The sequence below is a fragment of the Monodon monoceros genome, unplaced genomic scaffold (genome assembly GCF_005190385.1).
Source record: "Monodon monoceros isolate NGI ecotype Baffin Bay Population unplaced genomic scaffold, NGI_Narwhal_1 Super_Scaffold_21, whole genome shotgun sequence".
NCBI classification, from domain to species: Eukaryota; Metazoa; Chordata; class Mammalia; order Artiodactyla; family Monodontidae; genus Monodon; species Monodon monoceros.
Window position 1 is genome coordinate 90,323,737 of NW_021703778.1, and position 26,572 is coordinate 90,350,308.

The window sequence follows — 26,572 nt, forward strand, 5'->3', positions numbered from 1 at the left end:
TGCGGAAGGGCGTCTGAGGAACCCTTTGCCTCTGTCACGGATGTTGTATATGTACAGAGTGTCCGTCCAGAGTTTCCGCGCTGCGGCGGGACGCGGCAAGCGTAATACCTTCAGGCTCACGACTCCTGAACACCAAGAGGGCAAACCCCTCCCGAGAGTGGGCGGAGACAGGACCTGAAGAGGCGGGGCCGGGCTGCGGGGCGGAAGCTCAGAACTGGTGGCGGCGGAAGCCCGGCCCCAGCTGGGCAAGATGGCGGCGTCCAGGTGGTCCAAGGCCAAGTAGGTGGCTGGGCTAGCGGGACGGACTATAGGAGATCCCGGCGGAGGGCTCTGGTACAGGGTATCCAGTTCTTTGTCGGAGTCTGCCCCAGTGTCTTTGATCTGGCCAGGAGTGGCCGCGGCCTCGTCGGTGCGGAGATCCTGGGCACGGCCCTCCATCCGCGGGCAGCATAGGCTAAGACTCCGTGATTTCTCTTTGTTGACGCGGGTGGCCCAGGAGCGCCCGCGACCGTAGAGCCCTAGGGGCCCTTGTGGGGCCCGACAGAATATGTCTTGAACTGCTTTGGTGAAATTTATTCCTAAGTATTTTATTCTTTTCGATGCTATTGTAAATAGAATTGCTTTCTTAATTTCGTTTTCTGATTGTTCTTTAATAGTGTATAGAAATACAAATGATTTTTATATATTGATCTTTTATAGCCCAAGGTTTTTAATAATTTGAATACTTTTCGGCCAGGCATGTTCCCACCAGTATGATACCGAATCACCACTCCCCGGTATGACACATTTATCCGCCTGGATCCTAATGACATTTTCCTTAGGTCCCCTATGGTTGTTCTTGAAAGTTTTTATCATCCACAGATTGTAAACAATCTAAGGTGGCAGTAAATATTGTTGCTGGGCTATTGACATCAGGGAGAGCTAAGTAAGGAGGGAATGGCAATAAGGTATGAATGGGGAGGAATGAGTCCACCGAACCCAGGGAAAAGGAGCCTTTTCTGATGCACAAAAAAGAGAATCAGAGGGCTTCCCTGGTGGCGCAGTGGTTGAGAGTCCGCCTGCCGATGCAGGGGACACGGGTTCGTGCCCCGGTCCGGGAGGATCCCACATGCCGCGGAGCGGCTGGGCCCGTGAGCCATGGCCACTGAGCCTGTGCGTCCGGAGCCTGTGCTCCGCAACAGGAGAGGCCACAACAGTGAGAGGCCCGCGTACTGAAAAAAAAAAAAAAAAAAAAAAAAGAGAATCAGGGTTCAGTTGCAGAGGGCCCATCATCTTTACTGCTTCTAGGAGTGAATGAGAGTGAATTCCCTACACTGAAGCAGTGCTGGAAAGAGTCCCACAACGGAGGCAGCTGGAGTGTCAAGATGCTGTCGAGACCAAAGCCAGGGGAGTCCGAGGTGGACCTGCTGCGCTTCCAGAGTCAGTTTCTTGCAGCTGGTGCAGCCCCAGCAGTACAACTGGTGAAGAAAGGAAGTAGGAGTGGTGGTGATGCTAACCCGGACAGGCCTCCACTGCAGGATCATCGGGATGTGGTGATGCTGGACAGTGAGTGGCTGTGGGTATGAGGTTGAAAAGGAGAGCGGTACAACTTCAGGGTCTCTCCCTCTTCCTGATGTGGCTGGATTCCCCATCATTATTTCAGAACTGTGTAACCTCTGTTGCTGCAGCCCCATTTTACATATGAAGAAACGGAGGCTCAAAGAGGTTAAAAACCTTGCCCAAGGTGACACAGCTTGAGCCAGTGCTGCACAGCAGCTGCCTTTCTTTCTTTGGCTTCCCCCTAGCCCTCAGTCTCTTCCTGGGAAGATATGAGTAACCTCACATCTGGGTTTTTTTCTTTCTCAGATCTCCCAGATTTGCCCCCAGCTTTGGTTCCTGCTCCCCCAAAGAGAGCCAGGCCCAGCCCCGGCCATCCCCTGCCTGAACATGAGGACCCTGAAGAGAGGCTGAACAGGCATGATAAGCACATCACTGCTGTCTTGACTAAGATTATTGTGCGTCTCACCCTGGTTGAGTGGGGCAAGGCATCCAAGGGCAGAAAGGATGTTGCGTGTGGGTGGTGAGCCTTATTGAGCAGAGAGTGATTCAGAAAGATGGGACTTTATCCCCGTGCAGTCAGGTTGGGGGCTGGTTTAGAATCACTATGACTTAAGAAGCAAGATGGGTTCATGACTCCCTAGGGTGAGGTTCTAGTCATATAGAACTGAGGCTAGTAGGATAGGGTCCAGCCTGGGGAAATCTCTGTATCTTCACTGCTTTGTACTTTGTTGCTGCAGGAACGAGATACAAGTTCAGTGGCTGTGAATCTGCCTGTGCCCTGTGGCGTTGCTTTCCCTCCTGTATTCCATCGCTCACAGGGGAGACAGGTAGGCAGTGGTGACCTCACATGGTGTTTAGGGGAGGACAGTCTTGTGAGCATCATAGTGCATATTCCCCAAGTAGATAATCTTAATAATGATAAGCAATTCCATTGTTAAAACAGCACCACACTAAGCACTTTACATGCATTACTTCATTTGATCCTTATAACAGCCATGTAATATAGGTATCATTATCTCTATTTTTCAGATAAGGAAACTGATAGCTTTTGCAACACCACACATCTAATAGATAGAAGAGCCAGAAATCCAACCCAAGTCTGTCAGACTTCAAAACCTATGCTTCTATAGAGCCCTGCTTTCTCTGAGGACTAGGGTTGTGACCCTTGGAGATTAAGCAAGTCTCTTGTATCTCTCTTTGTTCCAGCGACCTTGGTATAAAGAGGTTGAGAAGAGAATGGGATAATGAGCATCAGTCACCTGGGTTTTCTTTTTGCCCCATAGGGGAAGCCAGCAACATCTGGTAAGAGAAGTATCTTTGCCCAGGAAATTGCAGCAAGGAGAGCATCTGAAGCCAAGGTCCCACCAGTTGGAGAAGTTGCATCTACCTTGCACCCACCAGAGGGTGAGCAGGGTTTGAAGAGGTTTGGGCTCAGTCTTTTTGTAATACACATTTGTAGAGTCATCTTTGGATATACATCTTCCCTGCCTCAAATCTGAAGTGCATTTGAGCCATCTAAAGAGGAGCCATCCGATATCTCCACTTAGACTATTGAGTATGGGCAGCTTGGGTCCACATCTGGGTCTTAGGTGCAGGGAGAAGGCAGGGCATTACTTGACTGTAGGAGAAAGGAAGGGGATAGAAGTGTCTGGTAGAGACTGTAAAATAAAGATGTAGGCCAAGATTCTTTTAATGGTGCAAATTACTAGCAGAAGAGCTGGGGGCAGGCCCCTGGAGGCAGACGGCTGCCTAGACATCCAAGAGAAGAGTCAGAAAGTGGGATGTTTCTGAGGGAAACTTCTAAGTCCAAGGGGAAAAATGAGTAGAGAGGTCATCACCCCAACCCAGCCCCAGGATGCCCTGGAGTCTTGTGCCAAACCCAGGGGGGTCTCCACTCTGTGCCTGGGAAAACTCTGGGGCTTCCATCTGTCTCCAGAGCTAATGGGATTAGAGAAGAGGGACAGAAGGCCCAGTTGGGGTGAGGCAATGAAACTGATCGTATCCTTCCTCCAGGTGCTGCAACCTGTGAGGCACTCACACCTAGGGAGCAGGGCAGCCAGCTTCCATGGAACAGCTACAGCTTCCAGGGACCCCATCTGGTTACAGGGAAGGGACTCAAAAGCCAGGAGGCTGAGCAGGAAGCCCAGACCATCCATGAAGAGAACGTAGTGAGACTGCAAGCCATGGCTCCGGAGGAGATCCTGCAGGAACAGCAGCGGTTACTGGCTCAGCTTGGTACGGGTACCAGCCTTTCCTGCCAAGACCGGGCTAGGAAGTTACTGTCATTTATTGAGGAAGGCTCACTGTGAGTGCCAGGCAGAGTACTTTAACACATTTCATTTTGTCCTCAAACTGTTCCTGTGAGGTCGGTGGTACTAACCTCATTTATGTATGAAAAGATAAAAACAAAAAAAACTGAGGCTCAAAACTAAGAAATTCTCCCTCAGGTCACACAGCCTGGTGCCACATCCTGTTAATGAACACCAATGAGATATAAACCCAGTTCTACCTGGTCTCATGGGCCGTGTTCTTAATCATTATACCATGTATACTGTACTACTGTAGTGTAGTATACACTATTTTGGCTGTACTCTAGTACAACTACAGGGTACTCTATTATGTGATGCTGTGCTATACTACACCTCTCTCCTAGTTTCTGTTCACCAAAACAATAGTGCCAAGTCAATCTGTTCCAAACTATGTATCTAGCACTTATATAGAGCATACCATATATTAGTTTTGTTTTCTTTTTTTTTTTTTTGCTGCTCTGGGTCTTCATTGTTGCACACGGGCTTTCTCTAGTTGCAGCAAGTCGGGGCACCACTCTTTGTTGTGGTGCGCGGGCTTCTTATTGCAGTGGCTTCTCTTGTTGCAGAGCATGGGCTCTAGGTGTGCAGGCTTCAGTAGTTGTGGCACACAGGCTCAGTAGTTGTGGCTTGTGGGCTCTAGAGCGCAGGCTCAGTAGTTGTGGCACACGGGCTTAGTTGCTCCGAGGCATGTGGGATCTTCCCAGACCAGGGCTTGAAACTGTGTCCCCTGCATTGGCAGGTAGAGTTTTAACCACTGCGCCACCAGGGAAGTCCCCATATATTAGGTTTTTAGTGAATATTTGTGCATAAATAAATAAATAAAATAGTTGAAAGTGAGAAACTATTCCCCTAAATGCCTTCTTTTTGGCCCTCGTCAACATTGATTCATTTATTCCACAGCCACTTACTTTGGGCCTCTGACCTGAGGCCAAGCACAGGGATGGGCAGACTGGCCTGGACCAGGGGACTGTGAAGAGTGGAGGAATAGGTGGGCAGGCAGGTCCCAGTGACAGATATGGGTCATCGAGGCTGCAAGAGAGCCCCGGGGCTTAGGCCAGGGCTGGGAAGTGGCTTGTCTTGGCCTTGGCGCCCACAGACAGGCAGTATTAAGCAGATTTCAGGTGTATAGAGGCTGGGGAGGATCTGCCCCCACCCATTCTCCCCTCTATGCTCTCTTCTAGATCCCAGCTTGGTTGCCTTCTTGAGATCTCACAGCCGCACCTGTGAGCAGGCAGAAGAGAAGGCCATGGGGGAGCAGAGGCCAGGAGGTCGCTCTGCTGAGGTCACTGGAGAGGAGCCCATCATGCCAACTTCTGCCAGTGAGCCCAGGCAGGAAGATAAGCTGGAGCCAGGAGCCCCAGGTTTGGAGGAGGAGGGGACTTCTGGGGAATAAAAGTAGAGGAAAGTATTCCTTCTCCTAGGCCTGGCAGATGGGAAGAGAGAGAATCTTCTCTGTCCTTGAACATCTAACGTTAATCTTTATTATTGGCTTGAAATCAGTCTTCATTTGCTGATGCATATATTCTTCCTGCATGTGCTTCCTGTTTTCCTGTCCTGTTACTGCTCCTTCTCCCCCTTCCCTGGTAAGAGACAGCACAATGTGATGGCTGAATGGCCCCCTCCCCCTCCAGACCATCTGCCCCCTGCCTTTGCAGTAGCTGCCCCAGCTCTGGCTCCATCCATCCCACAGTTCTTTCTGCCTCTGCTCTCAGTGTTGGGAGGATAATGGCAGGGTGGTGGGAGAGGAAGGGTCTGATGCAGGTCTTGTGAACATGCCAGACCTGAAGCAGAGAGGCCAGTGGGAGCACTCATCTTCCAGGAACTGGATGATTTTATTAGTGATTAACAAAAGAAGAATTGAATTAGGAGAGCCGGGAACCTACTGCCCCTGGATGAACTCTAGGCCAGTTGAGCAGGTTGGATGGGGGGGGGGGCGGTGAGGAAGGAGGAAGATATTGCAGGTGTGTGTTTCTGTATCTTGCTCTGCTGAAGTATAGCTGCCCCCTCCTCATTGTCTCTACTCCCCTGCTCCTTTAGAAGGTCGGTACTAGAGAGTGGAGAACTGTGGTTTCCCTGCTGTATGTGGTCCTGCCTTCCTCCTCTGCTTCCTCTCTCTTCTCTTCCTTATCTCCTCCGCTTCCTCTTTCCTCTCCCAACAAATCTTTGGGGTCAGAAAGGGGCTAGAGCCCAGGACGGGGTGTGTTCTGCCATATCAGGCATTCCAGCCCCTGGGCTGTGCCATTAGTCATAGCTCTAGGCAGAGGCTGCCAGACCCTTGGGCAGAGGTGGATGTGGCAGCTTCTGGATGATGCCTGGGACCCCAGTGGATCAGTGAGCTGAGCCCCTTAGGGAATACTACCTGCTTCCATCTCCCCAGCTCTGGCACTGCCCGTGACTCCCCAGAAAGAATGGCTGCACATGGACACCGTTGAGCTGGAGAAGCTCCATTGGACCCGAGACCTGCCTCCACTCCGACGGCAGCAGACTCAGGAGGTGAGGAGAGCCAGCTGGCCTACAAGGGCAAGGTGGGGTGGCAGTGAGTGGGGCTGCTGTCTTGCACCCAGAACTTAGGCTTTTCTCTTCCCCCAAGCTGGAGAAACATCTCTCCTAGTGCTCACCCCCCTCTTCCTGCCTGGTCTCTAAGGCCAGAGGAGCCCCACTTCTGGTCAGAGGTAGAGTCAGGCCCTACATCCTGAGAGGCCTGGGATTACAGGTGAGGAATCGGTGTGGGGAAGTTGCTGGTGCCCCCAGCCCATAGTTCTCTTTCTGTACCCATTAGAGGATGCAGGCCCGATTCAGTCTTCAGGGAGAGCTGCTGGCCCCCAGCGTGGACCTTCCCACCCATCTGGGCCTACACCACCATGGAGAGGAGGCGGAGGTGAGGCGTGGGGTCCAGGGAGTACTGGGCAGCTCTCAGCAAGTGCTTTTAACAACCATGTGCAGAAGGACTGCTGCTCAGCTGCCTTGGCCCTTCTGTGCACCCTATTCCAGTTCACGGCCTTACTGTCTTTTCAGTTTTTTTTTTTTTAATATTTATTTATTAGTTTATTTGTTTGGCTACACCAGTCTTCCTTGTGGCATGTGGGATCTTCATTGCCGCATGGGGGATCTAGTTCCCTGACCAGGGATCGAACCCGGGCCCCCTGCATTGGGAGCGCAGAGTCTTAACCATTGGACCACCAGGGAAGTCCCTGTCCTTTCAGTTCTTAGGCTTGAAATCTTTCTCCTTGTTCCCTCACTCCAGTCAGTCGCCAGAACTTGCCAGAACTTGCCAATTCTGTTTGTCACCTCCCTACAGTGCTTCCTCGATCAGAGCCTTGATCCCTCTGGTCTGTTCAGTCGCCATATTCCACTCACTCCGTCTTGCCGTTCGCTTGCTCCCCAATGGGTCTGCCGTAGTGATTTCCCCTGGCCCAGCTCAGGCTGTCCCTTGCCTCAGAAAGTTTCCTCGCTCAGGGAATTCTCCCAGAATAAGGTCTTGGCTCCTCAGCACGACAGAACAGCCTTCCACCATCTGTCCCTGCTGACCCCACAGCTCTGCGTCCCTCACTTCTGCTGCACATTCTGTTGCCTCCTCCCCACGTACCCGCTGTGCTCAAGGACCTCCAGGGCTCAGTTCCTGAAGCCCACTCCAGGGAACGCCTTTCCCCTCTGCTCCATGCCAGGCCATCAGAGCTCTACCCACCCACTGAGACCACAGCACTTTTCCAGGTGCCCCTTCTCTCTGTCTCCTGTTCTCTGGTTGCAAATTAAACACCGATTACTACATTCCTCCCAAACTGCCTTATGCTATGGTTACTTGTACGCCAGTCTTATTTTCTTTACCAGTTTGAGGGTCCACGGAGAGCAGAGGCAAGAGACATCACTTACTTTTCTTTGTTTTCGCCGTGGCACCTGACTCAGTGCATGGCAGATAGGGGTTGCCACGTATTTGTTGGTGGGTGCTGCCCTGTATCTTGGCTCCTTCTGACTTCTTGTCCCTGTTCCAGAGAGCAGGGTACTCCCTTCAGGAGCTGTTCCACCTGACGCGCAGCCAGGTGTCCCAGCAGAGAGCACTAGCGCTGCATGTGTTGGCCCAGGTCATCGGCAGGGTGAGTGAACTGTTGGCCTCATCCTGCCCGCCCCCCTCCCCTTAGACTTTCCCACCTCCTGCCTGTTTCACTCTGACTCACTGGCCCATACACCAGCTGTGTGTGGGTCACACTGAGAACAGGATAAACCCAGGGTCCTAGCTGGACAAGTAAAGGGTTTAGGACAGAGACTGTAACTTCAGCGTATTCAGCAAGGTTTTATCCTCCTGCCCTCAAGGCCCAGGCTGGCGAGTTTGGGGACCGGCTAGTGGGCAGTGTCTTGCGCCTCCTTTTGGATGCTGGTTTCCTCTTCCTGCTGCGCTTCTCTCTGGATGACAGAGTGGATGGGGTCATCGCAGCTGCTGTCCGGGCTCTTCGGGCTCTGCTGGTGGCTCCTGGAGATGAGGTACAGCAGGCATAGGAATGAGGCTTCAAGGCATTAGGGTCCCTACGCCTTCTGCTGGGGCTGCCCTCGTTGATGAGGCTTTGCCAGGCAGAGCACAGAATGGGGTGGCTGTGTCACTACCTTCTAAAGGCCCCAAAGCCTAGGAGCCTTGCCTCTCTGTCCTTTGTGCGTGGCTTTTGCCCTCTACTTCTGGACCCGCTTTCTGGCCTGATGCCTTCTTCCTCTTCCCACCTTCACACTCTTTCCTCTGGCAGGAGCTCCTCGATAGCACCTTCTCTTGGTACCATGGAGCTTTGGTGTTCCCTCTGATGCCCAGCCAGGAGGACAAGGAGGACGAGGATGAGGATGAAGAGCCCCCAGCAGAAAAGGCAAAAAGGAAGAGCCCGGAGGAAGGAAACCGGCCTCCATCTGACCTGGCCCGACATGATGTCATCAAGGTAAAAGTGCTGGGGCAGCTGCACTTGTCCCATGACCTCCGGGGCCAGCACATGTTGGGCAGGAGGGGTCATCAAGGCCTAGGGTCCAGTTGCATTTGGTAGTGGGTTTGTGTCTCTGATCCTCAGGGGCTCCTGGCCACCAACCTGCTGCCTCGGCTACGCTACTTGCTGGAGGTGACCTGCCCAGGACCTTCTGCGGTCCTTGACATCCTGGCTGTGCTCATCCGCGTGGCCCGGCATTCCCTGGAGTCAGCCACAAGGGTGAGAAAGAGAAGGAGGCAGGGACTGGGCAAAGAGCCTAGCTAGGCCTGGTCTTGACCCCCAGCCTCCTTACCTACCTTTTCATCCTGGCCTGCACAGGTCCTGGAGTGCCCTCGGCTGATAGAGACTGTGATTCAAGAGTTCCTGCCCACCAGCTGGTCCCCTATGGGGGTGAGGCCTACCCTCAGTCTACACAGAGTGCCCTGTGCTCCTGCCATGAAACTTCTTCGTGTCCTGGCCTCGGCTGGTAGGAATATTGCTGCCCGGCTGGTAAGCAGAACACAGGGCAAGGGATGGCGGCTTGAGACAGGGCTGGGCTGGGGGCTAAGAATAGCCCCTGCACTCTGGGTGGCCCAGTCATGCCATCTTTCTCTTCGTATCTGTTCCAGTTGCCTAGAAATGGAACAGAAACCCCCAGGCAGGAACCTAGTCACCTGGAGCCTAGCGTATCCTGTAGGCCTGCTCTGCTCTCATTATGGGAAGGGAAGGTTCCCTGTTCCCTGGACCCAGGCCAGAAGGGCCACATACAAATAGGCATAGCCAAGGTGCCCAGCAAGTGCTTGCTAAAAAGAAGGATGGAAGGAGAGAGGAAGGGAGGGATGGATGAGATAGTTTCACCCTAGCCCAGAACCATGACCCTCTGGCACCAGAGGGGCCTCAACAGGGATGAGTTGAGCCAGTCTCTGTAGTGAGAGAACCTGAGGCCTGGAACTTCGGGCTCCCAGCTGATCCTGATCCCCAGACTCTCTGCCCAACCCCAGCTGAGTGGCTTTGATCTCCGGAGTCGCCTGTGCCGCTTTATAGCTGAGGCTCCCCAGGATCTGGCCTTGCCCCCAGAGGAAGCCGAGACACTGAGCACTGAGGCCTTCCGTCTGTGGGCCGTGGCAGCCTCCTACGGCCAGGGCGGTGACCTTTACAGGTGAGGAGAGACAAGGGTAGGCTCCCTCACAGACCCCTCCAGCTCTGCACTCTGGCCTTGATCAAGGTTCAAGCTCGGAGGGAGGCTGAGTATGAGAAAGAGGTGTTTCTGGGAGAAAGGAAGAAAATTTGGGAGTCAGGACTAGCCGGGGGAGAGTGGAACAAAGCTGGGTTAACCACATTCTGTGCACCCCAGCTTGGTATCTTGGTGAAATCAGATTTAAATTCCCTCTTGTGGTGGAAGCCTTGAGGGGCTACCTCCTTCCCTTCAGCCCCCAGCCTTCCTTCTTGAAACCTTCCCAGAGTCCGCAGCCCTGGGCCTCCCTCCTGCTCCTCCTCAGCCAGACTGCAGATGCCCGGGGCCAGGCCTTGCTTTGTGTCTTCTGTTTCCATCTCCCTTCTCACACTGAAGGGTGGTCCTTCTCCCCACTCACCAGGGAGCTGTACCCTGTGCTGATTCGAGCCCTGCAGGCTGTGCCGAAGGAGCTCAGCAGCCCCTCCCCTCAGCCCCTGGCTCTGCAGAGGGCAGCCTCACTGCTCACCGTCCTCACCCAGCTGACCCTAGCCGCCGGTAGCACCACCCCTGAGCCCAGAAGGTAGGCTCTAGCCCTGAGTCGCTGGCGGTGACATCCTGTCGGGAGCTCTGGGACCGGTGGGAGTGCTCCTCCACAGGGAGAGGGCGGCCAGAGCTTCGAGGGGAGTCCAGGCAGCCAGATCCTCATGGTGGCCCCTTGTGGCTCTCCTGTAGTGACTCTGCTGAGGCCAGCGTGTCGTCCACTCCTTCCTCAATCACTTGGACGCAGGTGTCTGGGCTCCAGCCTCTCGTGGAGCCTTGTCTAAGACAGACCTTGAAGTTGCTGCCCACACCTGAGACGTGGAGTGCCCTTGGCCCAGTGCCCACTGCCTGCCTGCTCTTCCTGGACGCTTACTACCAGGCCTGGAGCCAGCAGGTGAGTGTTGCCTGCCTGCCTTCCACGCTGCCCTGGGTGCCCTGCCTTCATCTTAGCATTCCACCCTCGTTCTCCCTCTGTCTCCACCTCTCCGTACCTGCCTCCCCATTTCCACCTTTTCCCTCCTACCTTTCTTCCTCTTTCCACCTCCATGTCCAGTGGAGCTTCCAAGGAGTCGTGTTGGTAGGGACCGTAGAACCCCAAACAGCAGCTTGGCCTCCCTGGAGCCTTTATGCTCTCTCAAGACCCTAGACAGTGGGTGCCAGGGCAACCTCAGGGTCTCCTCTGCCTCTAGAAGGGGCAGAAGGCAGAAGCCTCTAAACACTGACTCTTGGCCACTCGGAATCATGGGCTTGGCCTGGGTACATGGGGTCCAGGAGAATGGGGGTCCTGGACCATCAGCTCAGTGAGTGTCTTGGTCTTCCAGCCAGGCTTGTGCCCAGGGGATTGGCTTCAGGACACGGAGCGCCTGTCGGAGGAGCTGCTGCTGCCCCTGCTGAGCCAGCCCGCTCTGGGCAGACTGTGGGATTCGCTGGGGTGTGTACTGTGTGCGGTTGTGGAGCCGGGGGTGGGGCGGGGAGGCGGCAGTTTCGCTCCTTGTGGGGTTCCTACACCTGGCTCCCTGGTCCATCCCAGGTGGAACCCCCCAGCCTGAGGGAAACCTGAATCCCTAGCAGGCAGCGACTGGGGGCTCCAGGGAACGTGGGCACTGTCTGCACGGCCACGTTTCCGCTAGCCTTGGTCACAGACCAAGCAGCTGTTTCCAGCCCGGCACATATCAGGCCAGAGCCCCCCTCAGTGTCTCCATTCTGCTTCCAGGTGCTGCTCCCCTCTCTGCAACCCACAGTCCTGTGCTCCGGCCCCTGAAGCTCTCCCCAGCCTTGTGTCACTGGGCTGTGCAGGAGGCCACCCTCCTCTTAGTCTGGCTGGCTCAGCCTCCCCCTTCCCATTCCTCACGGCCCTCCTCTCTCTTTTCAACACCCTGGGCTGGATCCACAAGGGGCTGTGTGGCCAGGTGAGCGCTGGGCGCCTGGTTAGGGGGGCAGGGGGCCAAGATGGCAGGAGTCAGAAAGGGGAAGGGCGCCCCTTGGGGAAGAGAGGCCTCTTCTGCCAGCACCCATTTCTCTGAGTTTAGCTGGGGAAGGGGCAGCTAGGGAGCCCTAGAGGGCATCAAAGTCACCTTGTGAATCTGAAGCTTGCTTTTCCTCAGCTGGCTGCCGTATTGGCTGCCCCAGGACTGCAGAACTACTTCCTCCAGTGTGTGGCTCCTGTGGCTGCTCCACACCTCACACCCTTCTCCGCGTGGGCCCTGCGCCATGAGTACCACCTGCAGCACCTGGCACTCGCCCTGGCCCAGAGAGCGGTGGGTGCCCCCAACCCCCATCCCTCTGTCCACCCACCCCCCCATTATCCCCATCCTGCTTCTCTGGAGCTTGTGCTGCTTCTGGCAAGCCGTGCAGTTCTACTTGCCTGCAGACATGCCCAGGCCCTGTGCCCATCAGCATATATTCTCTTCCTCAGTTCTCTTTGCTTTGTCCCCCCCACCGCCTCTGCCTATTCCTCCCCCTTCCCCCCTTTTCTGTCCACAGGCAACACTCCAGCCAGTGTCAGCCACCAGTGCTGCCCTCTATCACGGCATGGCCTTGGCCCTGCTGAGCCGGCTGCTGCCCGGAAGCGAGCACCTCGCCCATGAGCTACTGCTGAGCTGTGTGTTCCGGCTGGAGTTCCTCCCGTAAGTCCAGGGTTGGTGGCATCAACTGAGCCCTTTGAGAGGCTGCTGTGGTGGTTGACAGAGCAGCCCTGAATTTGGGGCCAGGAGACCTGGGTTTCTTTCTCCTTCTTCCATGGGTTACGCTTAACCTGTCTGAGTTTCTATTTCCTCATTAGTAAAGTGAGGATGAGGATAATATGCTAGAGTATTATTATGAGACTTCTGTGACTGTATGGCTGAAAAATGGTTCTAAACTAGCTGTGCGCTTATAATAGCTAAGTGTTACCCAGTGCTTACTCCTTGTCCGGTACTCCCTTAACCGTTTGTCTCTATTTTAATTGTTTTACCTGTACCATGAGAGTGTGTATTATTATCATTATTATCCCCACTTTACTCTGAGGAAACTGAGGCACAGAGAAGTTCTGTAAACTTGCACCTAGGTAACTGGCTCTAGTGCCCATCCTCTTAACTGCTATACACACTACAGGTTATTAGGGGAACAGGGAGGAGCGGGATTGGACCTAGGAGCCTCTGGGAAACCTTGGAGAGCTGGCATGGCCTTGTGGGTTCTAGCCTTCATTTTTGGCTTTTGGGTTCTGTTACAGGGAAAGAGCATCAGGGGGTCCGGAGGCAGCCGACTTCTCTGACCGGCTGTCCTTAGGGAGCGGCGGGGACCTTGGGTGTGGGCGAGGGACTCTACTAGCTCAGGCCTGCCAGGACCTCCCCAGCATCCGCAGCTGCTACCTGACCCACTGCTCACTGGCCCGAGCCAGCCTGCTAGCCTCTCAAGCCTTGCACCGAGGGGAGCTCCAGCGAGTCCCAGCCCTGCTGCTCCCTGTGGCTAAGGAGCCTCTGCTGCCCACTGACTGGCCTTTCCTGCCATTGATTCAACTCTACCACCGGGCCTCAGACAGCCCCTCGGGGCTTCCTCCTGCTGACACTGTGGGCACAGCCATGCACGCCCTGCAGTGGGTGCTAGTCCTGGAGAGCTGGCGCCCCCAGGCCCTCCGGGCTGTGCCTCCTGCTGCCCGTCTGGCACGGCTCATGTGTGTGTTCTTGGTGGACAGTGAATTGTTCCGGGAGACCCCAATACAACGTCTGGTGGCAGCCCTCCTGGCCCGGCTCTGCCAGCCTGAAGTCCTACCAAACCTCAACCTGGATTGCCCACTTCCTGGCCTGACGTCTTTCCCGGATCTCTATGCCAACTTCCTGGAGCATTTTGAGGCTGTGTCTTTTGGGGACCACCTCTTTGGGGCCCTGGTTCTCCTCCCCCTGCAGCGTCGGTTCAGCGTCACCTTGCGCCTTGCCCTCTTTGGGGAGCACGTGGGAGCCTTGCGAGCTCTGGGCCTGCCTCTGACTCAGGTACTTTCTCAGCCCAGCAGGGCCCACCATGGGCATCCTGTCCTGGGCCTTGCAGGCAGTCCTGAGCCGCGGGGAGCCTTGGTGGACCTCAGGTTCCTTATCTTACCTCTTGGAGGCTTTGAGGAGATTAAGAGAATACATGAAAAGGGTTTACTGTGGTGTCTGGCATACAGTAGGTGTTCGTTATTATTAAAAAGGCATGGCTCCTTGCTCATGAGGTGCTACAGTCTAGATAAGAGATGTACTAAAACCAACATAGTTTTCAGTATTCAGATTCTAGGTGTTAAGTCAGGATTCAGAGAAGGGAAAGATCAAAGTGGGCTTCCCACAAGGAGAAGCCTTTGTGGAAGAAGTGGGGATTGATCTGGGCATGGAAAATTGGGTAGAATTTGGATTGTTAAGGAGGAAGATAGAATGTACCTAGTGGAACAGCATAAGCAAAAGCTCAGAGGCAGGAAGGAATATGACAGGATGGGAAGAGGAAGGAGTCTATGACAGATACCAGCTTGGGAACTTGTTGGAAACAAAGCTAATAAAGTCTTAGAGGGCCTCAGATATCAGGTTAAGGAGTTAAACTTGTAAGCTGTAAAGAGTTACTAATTTTTTTTAAGATTTGTTTTTTTATTTTCATTATAACTTATTTTGGTAAGCTTGAAATACAAACATTTTAATATACATATGTAAGATATAAATGTATATTTTGTATAAAAAACTAAAAAGAAAATATAAAATAGGTTTAAGAATTGAAAAGAACATTACAGGGAATTCCCTGGGGGTCCAGTGGTTAGGACTCCATGCTCTCACTGCCAAGGACCCGGGTTCAGTCCCTGGTCAGGGAACTAAGATCCCACATGCCGCGTGGTGTGGCCAGAAAAAGAATAGATTAAGGGAAAAAAAGAACTTTACAGTTATCCATAATCCCACTGCCCAGTAGTAATTATTTTGATTTACCTTTTTTCAGTCTTTTTTTTTTTTGGCTGCACCTCGCAGCATGTGGGATCTTAGTTCCCTGACCAGAGATCAAACCCGTGCCCACTGCATTGGGAGTGCAAGTCCTAACCACTGGATCACCAGGGAAGTCCCTGTGCATATATATTTTTATAAAATTAGGATCACTGCATAATGTTTTCTTCATTGAATGTTAGGTAGTAAGCATTTCTCACATCATTAAATAATCTAAGAAATCAAAGTTTTTATTATTATATCATAATCCATCGTGCAAGTGCGTCCCAGTTTATTTTATCAGAACGCCTTAGTGGGCATGAAAGTTGTTTCTGATTTTTTGCTATTTTAAGTAACACTGTGATAAACGCCATTGGACATAAACTCCTAATCATTTCTGCGTAGAATTAAGAATAATTTTTTTAGAAACAGAATTACTATTCCAAAGAACATTAACTTTTGAAAGGTTTGCTAATAGAATTGAGCAGCTGAACATGACATTTTGAAAGTTTTAAGTAGATTAAGCAAGTAGTAGTTGCAGTAGAAATTCACAGCTCCTTCTCAGTTTCCCAGTTTCCGCTGCTTTTGAGCTCTTTAGTCTTTAACCTTGATCCTTGTGATACAGAGGGATGGATGTCTGTCTAGGACCGGATCTCTGCCCTCGTGATTTGTTTCATGTGACCATCAACCATCCACCCTGTTGTCCAGTGGTACACATTCCACCCTGACCCTCAGCTTGTCTCATTTCCCCTGTCACAGTTGCCTGTGTCCCTGGAGAGCTACACAGCGCCTCCTGAAGACAACCTGGCCCTTCTTCAGCTTTACTTCCGGGCTCTGGTTACTGGTGCGCTCCAATCACACTGGTGCCCTGTGCTCTATGCTGTGGCCGTGGCTCATGTCAACAGCTTCATCTTCTGCCAGGACCCAAAGAGCTTGGTAAGTTACGTCCCCATCTCCAGAGGGAGGGAAGGAACCTGCAGTTGAACTGAGCCAGCTGGGGAGGAGGTGAGGTCCAGGCCAGGCGAGTGATAGGCCTGTGGCCTGGTGCCACCTCTCCCTCTTCTGCCTGTAGGATGAGGTAAAGGCTGCCCGCAGGAGCATGTTGCAGAAAACTTGGCTGCTGGCAGATGAGGTAGGGCGGGGCACATCTTGGAGGGTGGGAGAATGGAGGGTCTTGGGGAACAGAGATCTCAACAGGATCTCACTACCCACTTCATAAAGTTTCTTCCTTCTCTGCAGGGTCTTCGGCAGCACCTTCTCCACTATAAGCTTCCTAATTCTGCCCTTCCAGAGGGTTTTGAGCTGTATCCCCAGTTGCCCCCTCTGCGTCAGCAGTACCTCCAGAGACTGATCTCAGGGGTGCTCCAAAATGGGGTTTCAGAGACCTAGTATAGCTGCTGCAGAGGAAGAGATGGATACATTCTCCTGGGGTTCACCAACAGATGCCTGGCCAGAGAGAAGGGCTTTGTGTCCTAAGAGTGTGCAGGAAACAATAGAGCAGAAGGCTTGCCTTCCTAGGAGCAAGCTCTTTGAGCTTTTTTGGAGATTGGTGAGCCTACCCTTATGTCCTGATACCTGGAGCTCAGGATCTGGGGCTTCTGAGGGTCTGTGCTGGGAGTGAGGGGTGACTTAGCTGTATACCCCTTCTTGGGGACAAGACCTACTAACTACACCTCTTCCTCTCCCCACTTCAGGCCAGGGTATATGAATACTGGAGCTGAGCATTGAAATAAAGAATTTTTTTATCTTCTGGGAATTTGATTTGGACTGATTTCAGATGTACTAGTTCAGGATTGGTATCGAGGAATGGGTTATCTCTGGGGGAGTCAGGGCCACTGTGAGAGACATGGGGGAGGAATCATGAATGGGAGGTGAAAACTGAGTCCACATCTGGGACAACAAAAATGTGGGTCCCAGTTCTGGAGTGAAGCCAGGCCAGGGCGGTGCTCTTGGGAATGGGGGGCGCTTCTAGAAGGACTCTCATCAGTCCGCTTGGAGTGTAGGTGTGCTAAATGAGGTTAGCATCTTGTCTCCTTATGGTCCCCTATTTCCATCAACTGCGATCATGAGACAAGAAGAAGCCAGAAATCAGACTGGTGCAGTAGCTGTCTATCTTAAATCTGTTTGGGCTGCTATCACAGAATACCACAGGCTGGGTGGCTTTTGAACAACACACATTTATTTCTCACAGTTCTAGAGACTGGGAAGTCCAAGATCAAGGTGCTGGCAGATTTGGTATCTGGTGAAGGCCTGCTTCCTGGTTCATAGGCAGCTCTCCCATGGCAGAAGAGGCAAGGGAGTTCTCTGGGGCCTCTTTTTATAGTCACTAATCCCATTTCACCCATGAAGGTGGAACCGTCATGGCCTCTTCCCAAAGGCCCCACCTCCAAATACCCTCAATTTGGGGATTCCATTTCAATGTATGAATTTGATGGTGGGACTGTGGCGGGGGCTGGGAGGGGAGGTGGAGTGAAAACATTGTCTATAGTGCTGTTCTACAACACCCCTTCCACTGTGGACTTTATTGGTGATAGGCAAAGGCTGGGGAGGAGTGGATCAAAGCATAAACTCTTGATTCATTGGTTTCTTTCTTTCTTTTGGTAGTTTCTAGGTTCTTTTGCCTGAATTCCAACACTAAGCTTTCTTACAGTGTCATTTGCTGTGAGGAATTACTTGCCATCATTGTGTTTATAGGTCAGGGTGAGTGCAGTGTGCTGTCAGTAGGTAGAGAAACCACTCGCCATAAACGGAGCTGCCGAACACAGAATCATACGATACACTTCACTCAGCAACTCCGGTATCTGCAAAACAGCAATAGCTCTCAAACTTATGTGAAAAAAAATCCCCTGGACAGTGAATTAAAACAGATCACCGGACCCTACCACCAGTGTTTCTGATTCAGTAGGTCTAGGGTGAAACCCAAGAATTTGCATTTAACAAGTCCCCAGGTACTGCTGCTGTCCAGAACCAACCGCGCTTGGGGAACTATTGATTTACAGGGACCTTGCAAAGTAAATTCTGTGACCTCATAGTGAGAGTTAAATAAGGCATGGGTACCAAACTTAAAAAAATCACTGTTGTGTCTACACCTGGCACTCTACACTCAGAGACTTTACCAAGTAGCTAACTACTATAACTTCTTTTTTTCAGTGTTTTATATTAAGCAGGCCTCAGCCACTAAAATTGGTATTTTGAGCAAAAGAATGAGGAAGACACAAAACCACCTGACGGCTGTGTGGCCCCCTCGGTTGTCGGGTGCTTTGTGGTTTACAGAGAAACTTCCCTTCCTATGGTTTTGCAGGTGGTAGAGAAGCTGTCTCAGAGCTGTTGTGATTTCTTCACCAAAACCAATTGACTAGGGATGCTAATACTAGCACTCTGGTCCTCTAACATCAGATCACCAAAATCACAGTAAGAAGTTGTGCACAGAGTTGACGCAGGCAACGGAATTGTACGAGGTGAACCCTGAGATCCTTCGCATCCTGGGGTCTGAGGTGGGAGTGGCCAGGCCGGCTTTAGGACCCAGCGGTCTCCAGTGCGCGACTGGACACTCCTATAAGCGGCTGTCTGGGCTGAAGTCGCAAGGTCTGACTCTGCAAGTCTGGCTGCAGTGGGCCAGTCCGCTCAGCCGGCTGCTGCTGTGGCTCAGAGCTGTGGGTAAGTGCCTTTTGGCAGTCAGGGAACCATCATGTTAGAGGCAGCTTCCTAGGCTTGGGGACCACAGTCGAGACAGAAGGGGTCCCAAGTGGCTCCTGCAGAGGCCTCGAACTCTTGCAGCCAAAGCTCCTGGGTCAGTGTGTGGGGAGTGCAGGCAGAGAATTGCAGGGGTGAACCTGAGGATCCAGGTATCGGCTGGGGAAGGAGGGACAGGCCCTAGAGTCTCAGCACCGCCTCGGGGCAGAACCACCAAGGTAAGTCGAGAAAAGACGGGGGACCTGAAGGACCGAGTTCAGCTTGGTGCTCTAGGCATCCACTGGGAAGGGTTCTCCAGGGGAAAAACTTGCAGAGACAAAAGCAGGCACCACGACCCTTTCCACCCCCCTCCCCCAGCCCTGCCTTCGGCGGCTTCCAGGTGCTGGTGTGCCCTGACTGGGTGGGGGTAGGGGTGTGGCTGTGAGAGGCTAGGGCAGCCTTCTCTTCATCTCCCATCCCGTTAACCTCTGTGCCCTCTCCCAACCCTGCTGTTGCCCTGTCACCTTTCAGGTGCCATTCTCTGCTCCAGCTTGGGGTCCCAGACCCCTTTTCCCCCCTCCTCACCCTTGCCCCTGCCAGTTCCAAGCCCCTGGGACCTGAACATCACCACACACCGCCTAGCTGCTTTGAGCCAGCCTCTCCCCTAATTCCCCCAGGTGAGCTCCTAGCTCCTTCCTCCCTTCTCCACTCAACACGGCAGACCCTCAGGCTGGGGCAGGTGCTCTTGACCCTTTCCTCCCTCCCTGCTCCCAGGCCCAGAGGGGCGTTGGCTGTTCTCCACCTGCAGGGCCAACAGCTGACGCGGGCCCACACAGTGTGGCCGGGACTACACCGGCAGCAGTGTGGTGGTGACAGTGGGGCCGCTGAGCCTCTGAAAGGCGTGCAATTGTGGTGGGCACCGGGCGCCGGCCAGCCTCTGTAAGTGCGGAGCAGGAATAGACGAGGTTGGTGACCTGCGAATCTGAGGTTCTGTGGTCAGGGGAACCAAGGCTACGTACGCACCACTTTGTGTCTTGGAGTATTCCGCAGTGACAAGCGGCCAGGGCGGCTTTGTCCCTTCTTCCAGCGGAACCCGGGTAAAGGTGGCAATAGTCGCCACCAAATTAGCCGTACCCAGGAGCCTGTTTCTGCCAAGTGGAGTGTCCCTAACCAGCCACCAAGGGTGGCTTGAGCTTCCCTCCGTCTCCATTAAGCCTCGTGAAATAAGTGTAAAATCTAGGGAATTTCCTGCCGGTCCAGTGGTTAGGACTCTGTGCTTCCATTGCTGGGGGCCCGGGTTCAATCCCAGATCGAGGAACTAAGATCCCGCAAGCCGCGCGACGCGGCAAAAAAAAAAAAAAGTAACATCTAATTTTATGGTGTGCATACCTAAGTCTCCCCATTCCTTCAAAATCGACTACGTCCTCCAAGTCCTTCAGATAAGAACTTCTGAAGCTGCCTCTGTCAGCAATCTCTGCCCTAGGCGGGCGGCCCGAGGGCCGATGGTCAAGGGCCGGGGACTCAGCGCCTGCTTTCCGCAGGATCTCAGCTTATGGAGCCGCGGGCGGCAAAGGTGCCAAGAACCACCTGTCACCGGCGCATGGAGTCTTCCTCTCCGCCGTTTTCCCCCTTGGTCGCGGGGAGCTGCCTTACATCCTCGTAGGGCAGCAGGAAGAGGACGCCTGTCCGAGAGTAAGCGGAGCCAGTGAGAGGGGGACGGCTCAAGCGCCCCAGGGCGAGGACTGGGTGGAAGGAGAGGGCGTTCCTGGGGTTAAGACCTCAGCACTGAGAGCGGAGGGTCCCGGACCCCCGCTGATTCCGGTCCCGGACGCCCGCCGGGGAGCCAGGAGAGCCAGCTCGTTCTGCCTCGGAGAGTCTCCGGCCGCTGAGGAGCACGCGGCGACGGAGGGGATCGGAGGGGTTCCGGGGTCGCGGAGCTGGGCAGGAGTCGGAGTGGATGGGGGTTGCAACCGCCGTCTTTCGGGTACTTGCTTGCCTCGGCGCGGGCTGCTCCCGCCTCCAGCGCTCAGCGTTGAGGTCGCAAACCTTCCCGCGGGCGCGCACGCACACGAGCTCCTTGGCGTCCCCAGAGCCTTGGGCCTGGCTGGGAGCCCCTTCGTTTACTCCAGTCCCCGGGGTGGGGCCCTCACCCAGCGCCCGGGTCGTCGCTCGACTGCTAGAGGGCGCGCCCCTGAACGCCGCTGCCGCGTATCTGCGCGCACGCGAGCTGGAGCCGCTGCTGGTGGCGGCCGGAGGAGGCGGTCGGGCGTACCTGAGGCGGGAGGATCGAGGCCGGACTCACCCCCGAAAAACTGCAGAACCGCTCGGCGGCGCCGGGAAGCGCGGGAGAGGCGGGGCTGCGGGTGAGGGCGCGGGCTGCGGCGGGGAGGAGGCCGTGCTCCCCCTCCCCGCGGCCGGCCATCCCGCGGTCTCTCTGCAGGTGGAGGAGACGGCTGGACGTCGTGGGTCCCCTCTCCGCCGGCCGGCCGCTCACCGCGGAAGGGGGCGGAGGGTGGCCAGGGCTGCAGGGAGGCCTGGGCTACGCTTGGCTGGGCCTCAGCCGGCGGCTTCACTGGAGACGGCGGCGGCCACCCGGGTAGGTGAACTTTTGGGGAGGGCACCTGGGCAGCCCCGAGGGTGAGGTGAGGTTAGAGCCTTAGAACAGACCTAGTCCCTCTGGAGATAGTTGAGTTAGGAAAGGTGTTGAGCTAGCTCCAGGTCAGAGTAGGTAGAGTAACAGCTGTTAGAAAAGGAGGTCAGATAAGTTGCAAGTTACACGTGCAGGTAGGACTCCCTCGATTTTCTTTTACATCCAGGACCTTTGTCATCACAAGTCCCATCCTCGATCTGCAGCAGTCCCAGGAACTTACAGCTGGCTGAGTTAGCAGGCTGAGCAGGGAGGCAGAAAGGCAGGGATAGTTTAAGTCAGCAGTTCTCAAAGTGTGGTCTCTGAGCCAGTAGCATCAGCACCACCTAAGAAGTTGTTAGAAATGCAAATTCTCAGCCCCCTTCAACCTACTGAACCAGAGACTTTAGGGGAGGGTCCCACTATCTGTGTTTTAGTCAGTCCTCTAGGTGATTCTAATACACTCCAGAGTTTGGAAACCACTGCTATAAAGAAACAGAGCCTTTGTGTCTGTCTGGGCTGTACTGTTCATAAGTACTTCATACGCATCGTCTCCATTATCACAGAAGTGGAATATGTGGGTTGGGCCTCTTCCATTTGATAGCTGAGGACATGAGATTAGAGAGGTTCAGACAGACAAGGAGCCATCCCAGCCGACGTGAACCAGGCCTTCAGATTCCAGCTGATTACTCCTTTCCCACTTCTCTGGCCCCTCAGCTCCCACATGCAAGCTGGCAGCACCTGTACTGTAATGTGAGTGTAGGGAAGGCCACACTGGGGTTTCCACCGGGAGACTCCAGCTTCCCCACTGTTCATAAGCCAGCTTCCCAGCTGTGAGGCAGCTGTGTGCCCCTTAATCCCCCCATTTTGTAGCCAAAACCTCTCTTTCAATTTCCAGGGGGCGATGCCTCAGAGGCTGACATCCTCTGGGCTGATGGGGAAGATGGGGTATCCTTCATACACCCCAACAGAGAGCTCTACCTGCAGCCTCTGCCAGGTGTTGGCTCCTATCCCCCACCTTTCAGCTAGCCTAGCCCTTTTCCTCAATCCCTCCCATCTGAGCCACCAACTCTGCACTGTGAACTACCTGTTCTTGCACAGCACAGGAATACTTGGGAACTGGGCTGTCAGTTGTAATGCCAGTATGGGGCATTCTGATCTGCTTGTCAAATATCTCTTGCTATGAATTCTCTTCAACTACCTGCAAACTCAAGGATCCCAGAAGAGGAAGCATACGGGCTTGACAGAAGTCCCCCAAGATCTCCCACCCACCCTAGATGCCTGGCACTGCTCCTTGTTCCAAAGTCCAGGGCTAAAATTAACCATGAGGCTGGAAAAAGTAGGTATGCCCCCCATGCTCACCCCGCAATATGAGTTCTTTTACTCATAGTCATGGAGAGCCATGGAGAGGTGGAGATTCGATTATACCTCAATCGCGGTCATTGCCTTTTGAAAATCTGCCAATGGCAGGCAGAGCTCCAGTTGGCCAGATGCATGTGCCCAGAGGGCATGGAGCTGGCTGCAGATAACATCACCTGCGTGGGTATGTCCTGCCTGTGTCCGAGGTCTGGACTCCTGGGGCCATGGGCTGGGGGGAGCAGTAGGGCACGGGAAGGATGCCTGCTGTGTGCCAGGCACCATGTTGGGTGTTGGGCAGGGGATTGGAGGTGCATCTCTGCCTTCAAGGAGCACATAGTCTAATGGTCTAGTGTGTGAAGGGAGATATCTATCACTATCTCTAGATATACATCTACATTTATATCTAGATATATATCATAGTGACAATTGGCATGGGAGGTGTAAAGTATTTTAGGGGTTCTCAGGAGGGAGAGGCTGCATTCATTTAGGATAAGTGGGGAAAGCATCATGGAAAAGTTAACAATTGAGCTGAGTCTTGAGGCATGGGTAAAACTTGGGGTAGAGGGACAGAGAGGCGTTTCCCACTGGAGATGTGTCTTTCTCTCTAGACCTGCCCACGTCTCAGACCCTTTGATTCTGATGGTGGCTGTGATGTTGATCTTGACACTGAGACTCCCTATGGTGTGTGGGGTCCAGATTCTGGGTACGGAGCATCCAGCAAGCATGGCTGATTTCTCCACTGAACTGATGGGCTTCTATGGGGTCCCAGGGGCAGACATGGCTGATTTCAAGACATCTACTCCCAGCAGAGCTGTGGTGGACTCCTCTGGGGTTCTAAGAGTAGAAGGACAACATTTATCTTAATGGGCATCTGGAGAGGTGTCCTGGGAAGGGGGCGAGTCAGGGTGGGCCTGATGGCCAGGTAGAGAGTGTGCCGTTTTTCCTCCCACCCTCAGTGAACCATAAGAAGTGGCAGGGCCTGTGGTGGATGAGGCTGCCAGGCCCTGAGCTCCAGCTGAGCAAGCTCACCTCCACCATCAGGACAACCCCCAACCCCTACTACTTCCAGGTGGGGCTTGGCCCAGCCCAGTCCTGGCCTCTGCCCCCAGGGCTTACGGAGGTTTCCCAGTAAATATCACTCCGCTCAGCTGCGGCCTCCCCCTCCTTCTGAGAACCTGTGCACTCTGAATCCCCACCCTCCACCCTGCTCCCTGTTGTGGTAAATTATGGGTCCCAGAGAACGTCTCGTCCAAACCCCTTGTGTAGAGAAGATGAAGGTCAGAGAAGCTCCTAAAGGGAAAGTAACCTGTCCAAAGTCAGCTGTCATCCCCAGTTCTGGGATGGTAGGGACCTTAGGATATGATTCCTTTGGAGCAGGGGTTGCCTCCGCCCCATGATGTCTGCAAGGACCTAAGGGAAGCCTTAGCACAGACTCCCACACCACCCCCTTACCCCACACCTGCCCCCTCTTCTGCCCTGGCTCTGGCCTAGTCACCGTCACCCTTGCAGAGTTTGTACTTGGGGACATGCCGTGATGCGGAGAGCTCAGACCCTCAGAGAGGGCCAGCTGGGCATATGGAGGGCAATCAGGGGGACAAGGGGGACCCTCGAGGACCCTCCCCAAACCCAGTCACCCACTCACTTCCAACCTGTCTTCCTGCAGAGCCCTGGGCCGTGGTGCCTTTGGAGAGGTCTATGCAGGACTGGTGATTGGCCTTCCTGGGGACCCCAGCCCCCTGCAGGTGACTATCAAGGTGAGAGGGGGTGGGGCTTCCAGCTGACAGTAGGAAAGAAGAGTCCAGGGAGGAAAGAACAGTGGCTGGAGCTAGGGTCAACCTGCCTTCCTGAAGTGTCCAGGGCGCTCAGGAGCTCTGCCCTCTTCCTCCCGAGACTCTGCCGGAACTCTGCTCTCACCAGGACCAGCTGGATTTCCTCATGGAGACACTATCATCAGGCACACCTGGGGCCAGGGGCAGGCGTGGAAGGTGGGAGGAAGGCACCCAGAACTGCCTGCACAAATAGCCTGTCTTCACCCTGGGGCTGAGAGGTAGCAATTCTAGAGACACAGAGGTTCACTCCAGTCTGTGGAGCCTAGAGCGTGGTTTCTCTCCCTGCTGGTGATGGGATATGTGCACCACTGGCTCAACAAGGTCAGCCATCAGGACACTGCGCTGCGTGGGGCTCAGCATCCAGGCTGCCCCTGGCCCAATTCTGCTGGAGTTGATGTCTGGAGGGGACATGAAGAGTTTCCTGAGGCATAGGTGGCCACGGCTGATGAGACCCTTCTCCCAGCCCGCCAGGCCCCTCTGAAGACCCTGTTCATGTGTCCCCAAACCTGCATGGTCTGATGCGCCTTCTGCCTGACCCAGGGCCAGCCATCACCTTTAGCCATACAAGACCTTCTCCAGCTGGCTTGGGACATAGCCCAGGGTTGCCACTACCTGGAGGAAAATCACTTCATCCACAGGTTGGAAGTGATCCTGGTTCTGGGGACCCCGAGCCCAACTCCTTCCCCAAGGAATAGCCCTTCCACATAACTTTTAAAGAAAAGATCAAGGCTGGAGTTTCTCAGTTCTGGCAGTGAACTTTTTACCTGACTCTGCAGGGACATTGCTGCCAGGAACTGCCTGCCGAGTTGCACCAGACCCAGCCAAATGGCCAAGACTGGGGACTTCGGGATGGCAAGCACTATCTACAGGTGTAGGACCTGGGGATGTGGAGAAGGCTGACGCTCCAAGGGAGTTTACCAGCACCTTTGGGCCATTTAAACAATTCATCACTCCTCTCCTCCCTCATGTAGGGCCAGTTATTAACGCAAGGGGAGCCAAGCTCTGCTGCCTGTCAAGTAGATGCCCCCGGGGGCCTTCCTGGAGGGCATCTTCACACCCAAGACAGACTCCTGGTGATAACACGCCCTCCCCTGCCTTGGGCCACCTCTTGTGAGGGAAAGGGAAGCTGTGCCTGATGGGCCTCAGTTCCTCCCACTTGTGATGCAGGTCTTTTGGAGTGCTGCTCTGGGAGATCTCACTGGACTACGTGCCCTACTCTTGGCACACCGATCAGGAGGTGCTGGGCTTTGTCATCTGAGGGGGATCGATGGACTCTCTCAGGGGCTCTCCAAGGCCTGTGTGAGTATGGAGTGTTAGCTCAGGAGGGAGGTCTTTCACAGCCATGGGTTGGCATGAACTCCTGCCTCTCCCCAGGTACCATTTCATGACCCAGTGCTGGCAGCATGAGCTTGAACTTCACCCTAGTTTGCCAGCATCTTGGAGGTCTTCAGTACCGCACTCAGGTGTGCCCCCTGACCTGTCCCGACCACCCTGGACTAGGGGGTCAGGAGGGAAGCCATAAAACAACACTGTGGCCCCCTGCTCCCCTACCCTCCCATTACAGAACCCTGATGTGCTGAATTCACCCCTTCCAGTGGAACTGGGACCCATCCTGGAGGAGGAAGGGGCTGGGGAGCCTATCTTTGGGGGAACTAAGATGTCCACAGACCCAAGAACCAAGTTTGGGGAGATTGAAGAGCTGGGGAGGGAACCTCCTTGGCCCCTGGCCTCAAGCCCTCCAAATCCAGGGGTCTCCAACCTCAGAACCTTTGGAATCCCACCTATGGTTCCTGGGTCCCAAAGGGCCCTGAGGGTGAGGACTCTGGCACTGAGGGTAGCAGTTCCTCCCTGTACTCCTCCCCAGGCTTCTAGGTGGCTTATGTTCCAAGTAGCCTCTGTCTCCCACAGTCTGTGCTGTATGTCTGGGCCGGTATATCTGCTGGCCTGGCACCATGGACCCTCCATCCTGGAAACCAGTCTCAGGCCTCCTGGGCAAGAGTCTGGCCACTCCCAGCCTTTGATATTTGGGACCAGAGGATACTCCCCCAACTCCCAGGCGTAGGTGGAGAATTGAAATTGCCTCCTGCAGGAAGTCTTCTCTAGATTGCCTTTACCCCACTAGCGTCCTCCATCTGGGCAGCCCCCAACACTACAGATACCTCTAATAAAGAGCTCTTCTCA

General features: G+C 54.2%; 2 protein-coding genes across 4 annotated transcripts; both read left to right on the top strand.

Annotated features, from left to right (window-relative positions):
- The first annotated feature begins 158 nt into the window (after nucleotides 1-158).
- On the top strand, nucleotides 159-16,658 carry RPAP1 (RNA polymerase II associated protein 1). Of its 3 annotated transcripts, XM_029239028.1 has the most exons (25): nucleotides 159-279; nucleotides 1,288-1,545; nucleotides 1,846-1,994; nucleotides 2,277-2,366; nucleotides 2,823-2,943; nucleotides 3,553-3,774; nucleotides 5,030-5,209; nucleotides 6,226-6,341; nucleotides 6,628-6,726; nucleotides 7,838-7,939; nucleotides 8,157-8,324; nucleotides 8,579-8,761; nucleotides 8,888-9,022; nucleotides 9,122-9,292; nucleotides 9,784-9,941; nucleotides 10,378-10,536; nucleotides 10,689-10,890; nucleotides 11,318-11,427; nucleotides 11,710-11,905; nucleotides 12,101-12,253; nucleotides 12,480-12,622; nucleotides 13,207-13,963; nucleotides 15,665-15,841; nucleotides 15,978-16,037; nucleotides 16,145-16,658. In XM_029239028.1, exons 2-25 carry the CDS (start codon nucleotides 1,365-1,367, stop codon nucleotides 16,292-16,294), a joined length of 4,182 nt encoding a protein of 1,393 aa, XP_029094861.1. In that variant the 5' UTR covers nucleotides 159-279; nucleotides 1,288-1,364; the 3' UTR covers nucleotides 16,295-16,658. The 3 variants fall into 3 exon arrangements, with proteins under 3 accessions (XP_029094861.1, XP_029094862.1, XP_029094863.1); XM_029239029.1 differs by lacking the exon at nucleotides 159-279 and having other exon boundaries at nucleotides 1,231-1,545; nucleotides 3,646-3,774; XM_029239030.1 differs by lacking the exons at nucleotides 159-279; nucleotides 1,288-1,545; nucleotides 1,846-1,994; nucleotides 2,277-2,366 and having other exon boundaries at nucleotides 2,824-2,962.
- Nucleotides 16,659-16,970: 312 nt separating this feature from the next.
- Nucleotides 16,971-26,263, top strand: LTK (leukocyte receptor tyrosine kinase). Its single transcript, XM_029237120.1, is given in 27 exon segments — nucleotides 16,971-17,001; nucleotides 19,109-19,206; nucleotides 19,209-19,254; nucleotides 19,352-19,450; nucleotides 19,453-19,516; nucleotides 20,119-20,282; nucleotides 20,430-20,524; nucleotides 20,760-20,875; nucleotides 20,877-20,917; nucleotides 20,920-20,940; nucleotides 21,018-21,173; nucleotides 22,102-22,200; nucleotides 22,594-22,746; nucleotides 23,188-23,265; nucleotides 23,519-23,689; nucleotides 24,204-24,316; nucleotides 24,453-24,547; nucleotides 24,725-24,835; nucleotides 24,931-25,029; nucleotides 25,168-25,260; nucleotides 25,363-25,464; nucleotides 25,559-25,690; nucleotides 25,766-25,825; nucleotides 25,827-25,854; nucleotides 25,956-26,014; nucleotides 26,016-26,117; nucleotides 26,119-26,263. Coding segments are annotated over 27 exon segments (2,571 nt in total).
- The last annotated feature ends 309 nt before the right edge of the window (nucleotides 26,264-26,572 follow it).

Coding starts and splice junctions, on each gene's coding strand:
- RPAP1 (XM_029239028.1), top strand. CDS start 1,365: ATGCTGTCGAGACCAAAGCCAGGGGAGTCCGAGGTGGACCTGCTGCGC. Junction 13,964..15,664: donor TGGGCCTGCCTCTGACTCAG/GTACTTTCTCAG, acceptor CCCCTGTCACAG/TTGCCTGTGTCCCTGGAGAG. Junction 15,842..15,977: donor GCCAGGACCCAAAGAGCTTG/GTAAGTTACGTC, acceptor TTCTGCCTGTAG/GATGAGGTAAAGGCTGCCCG.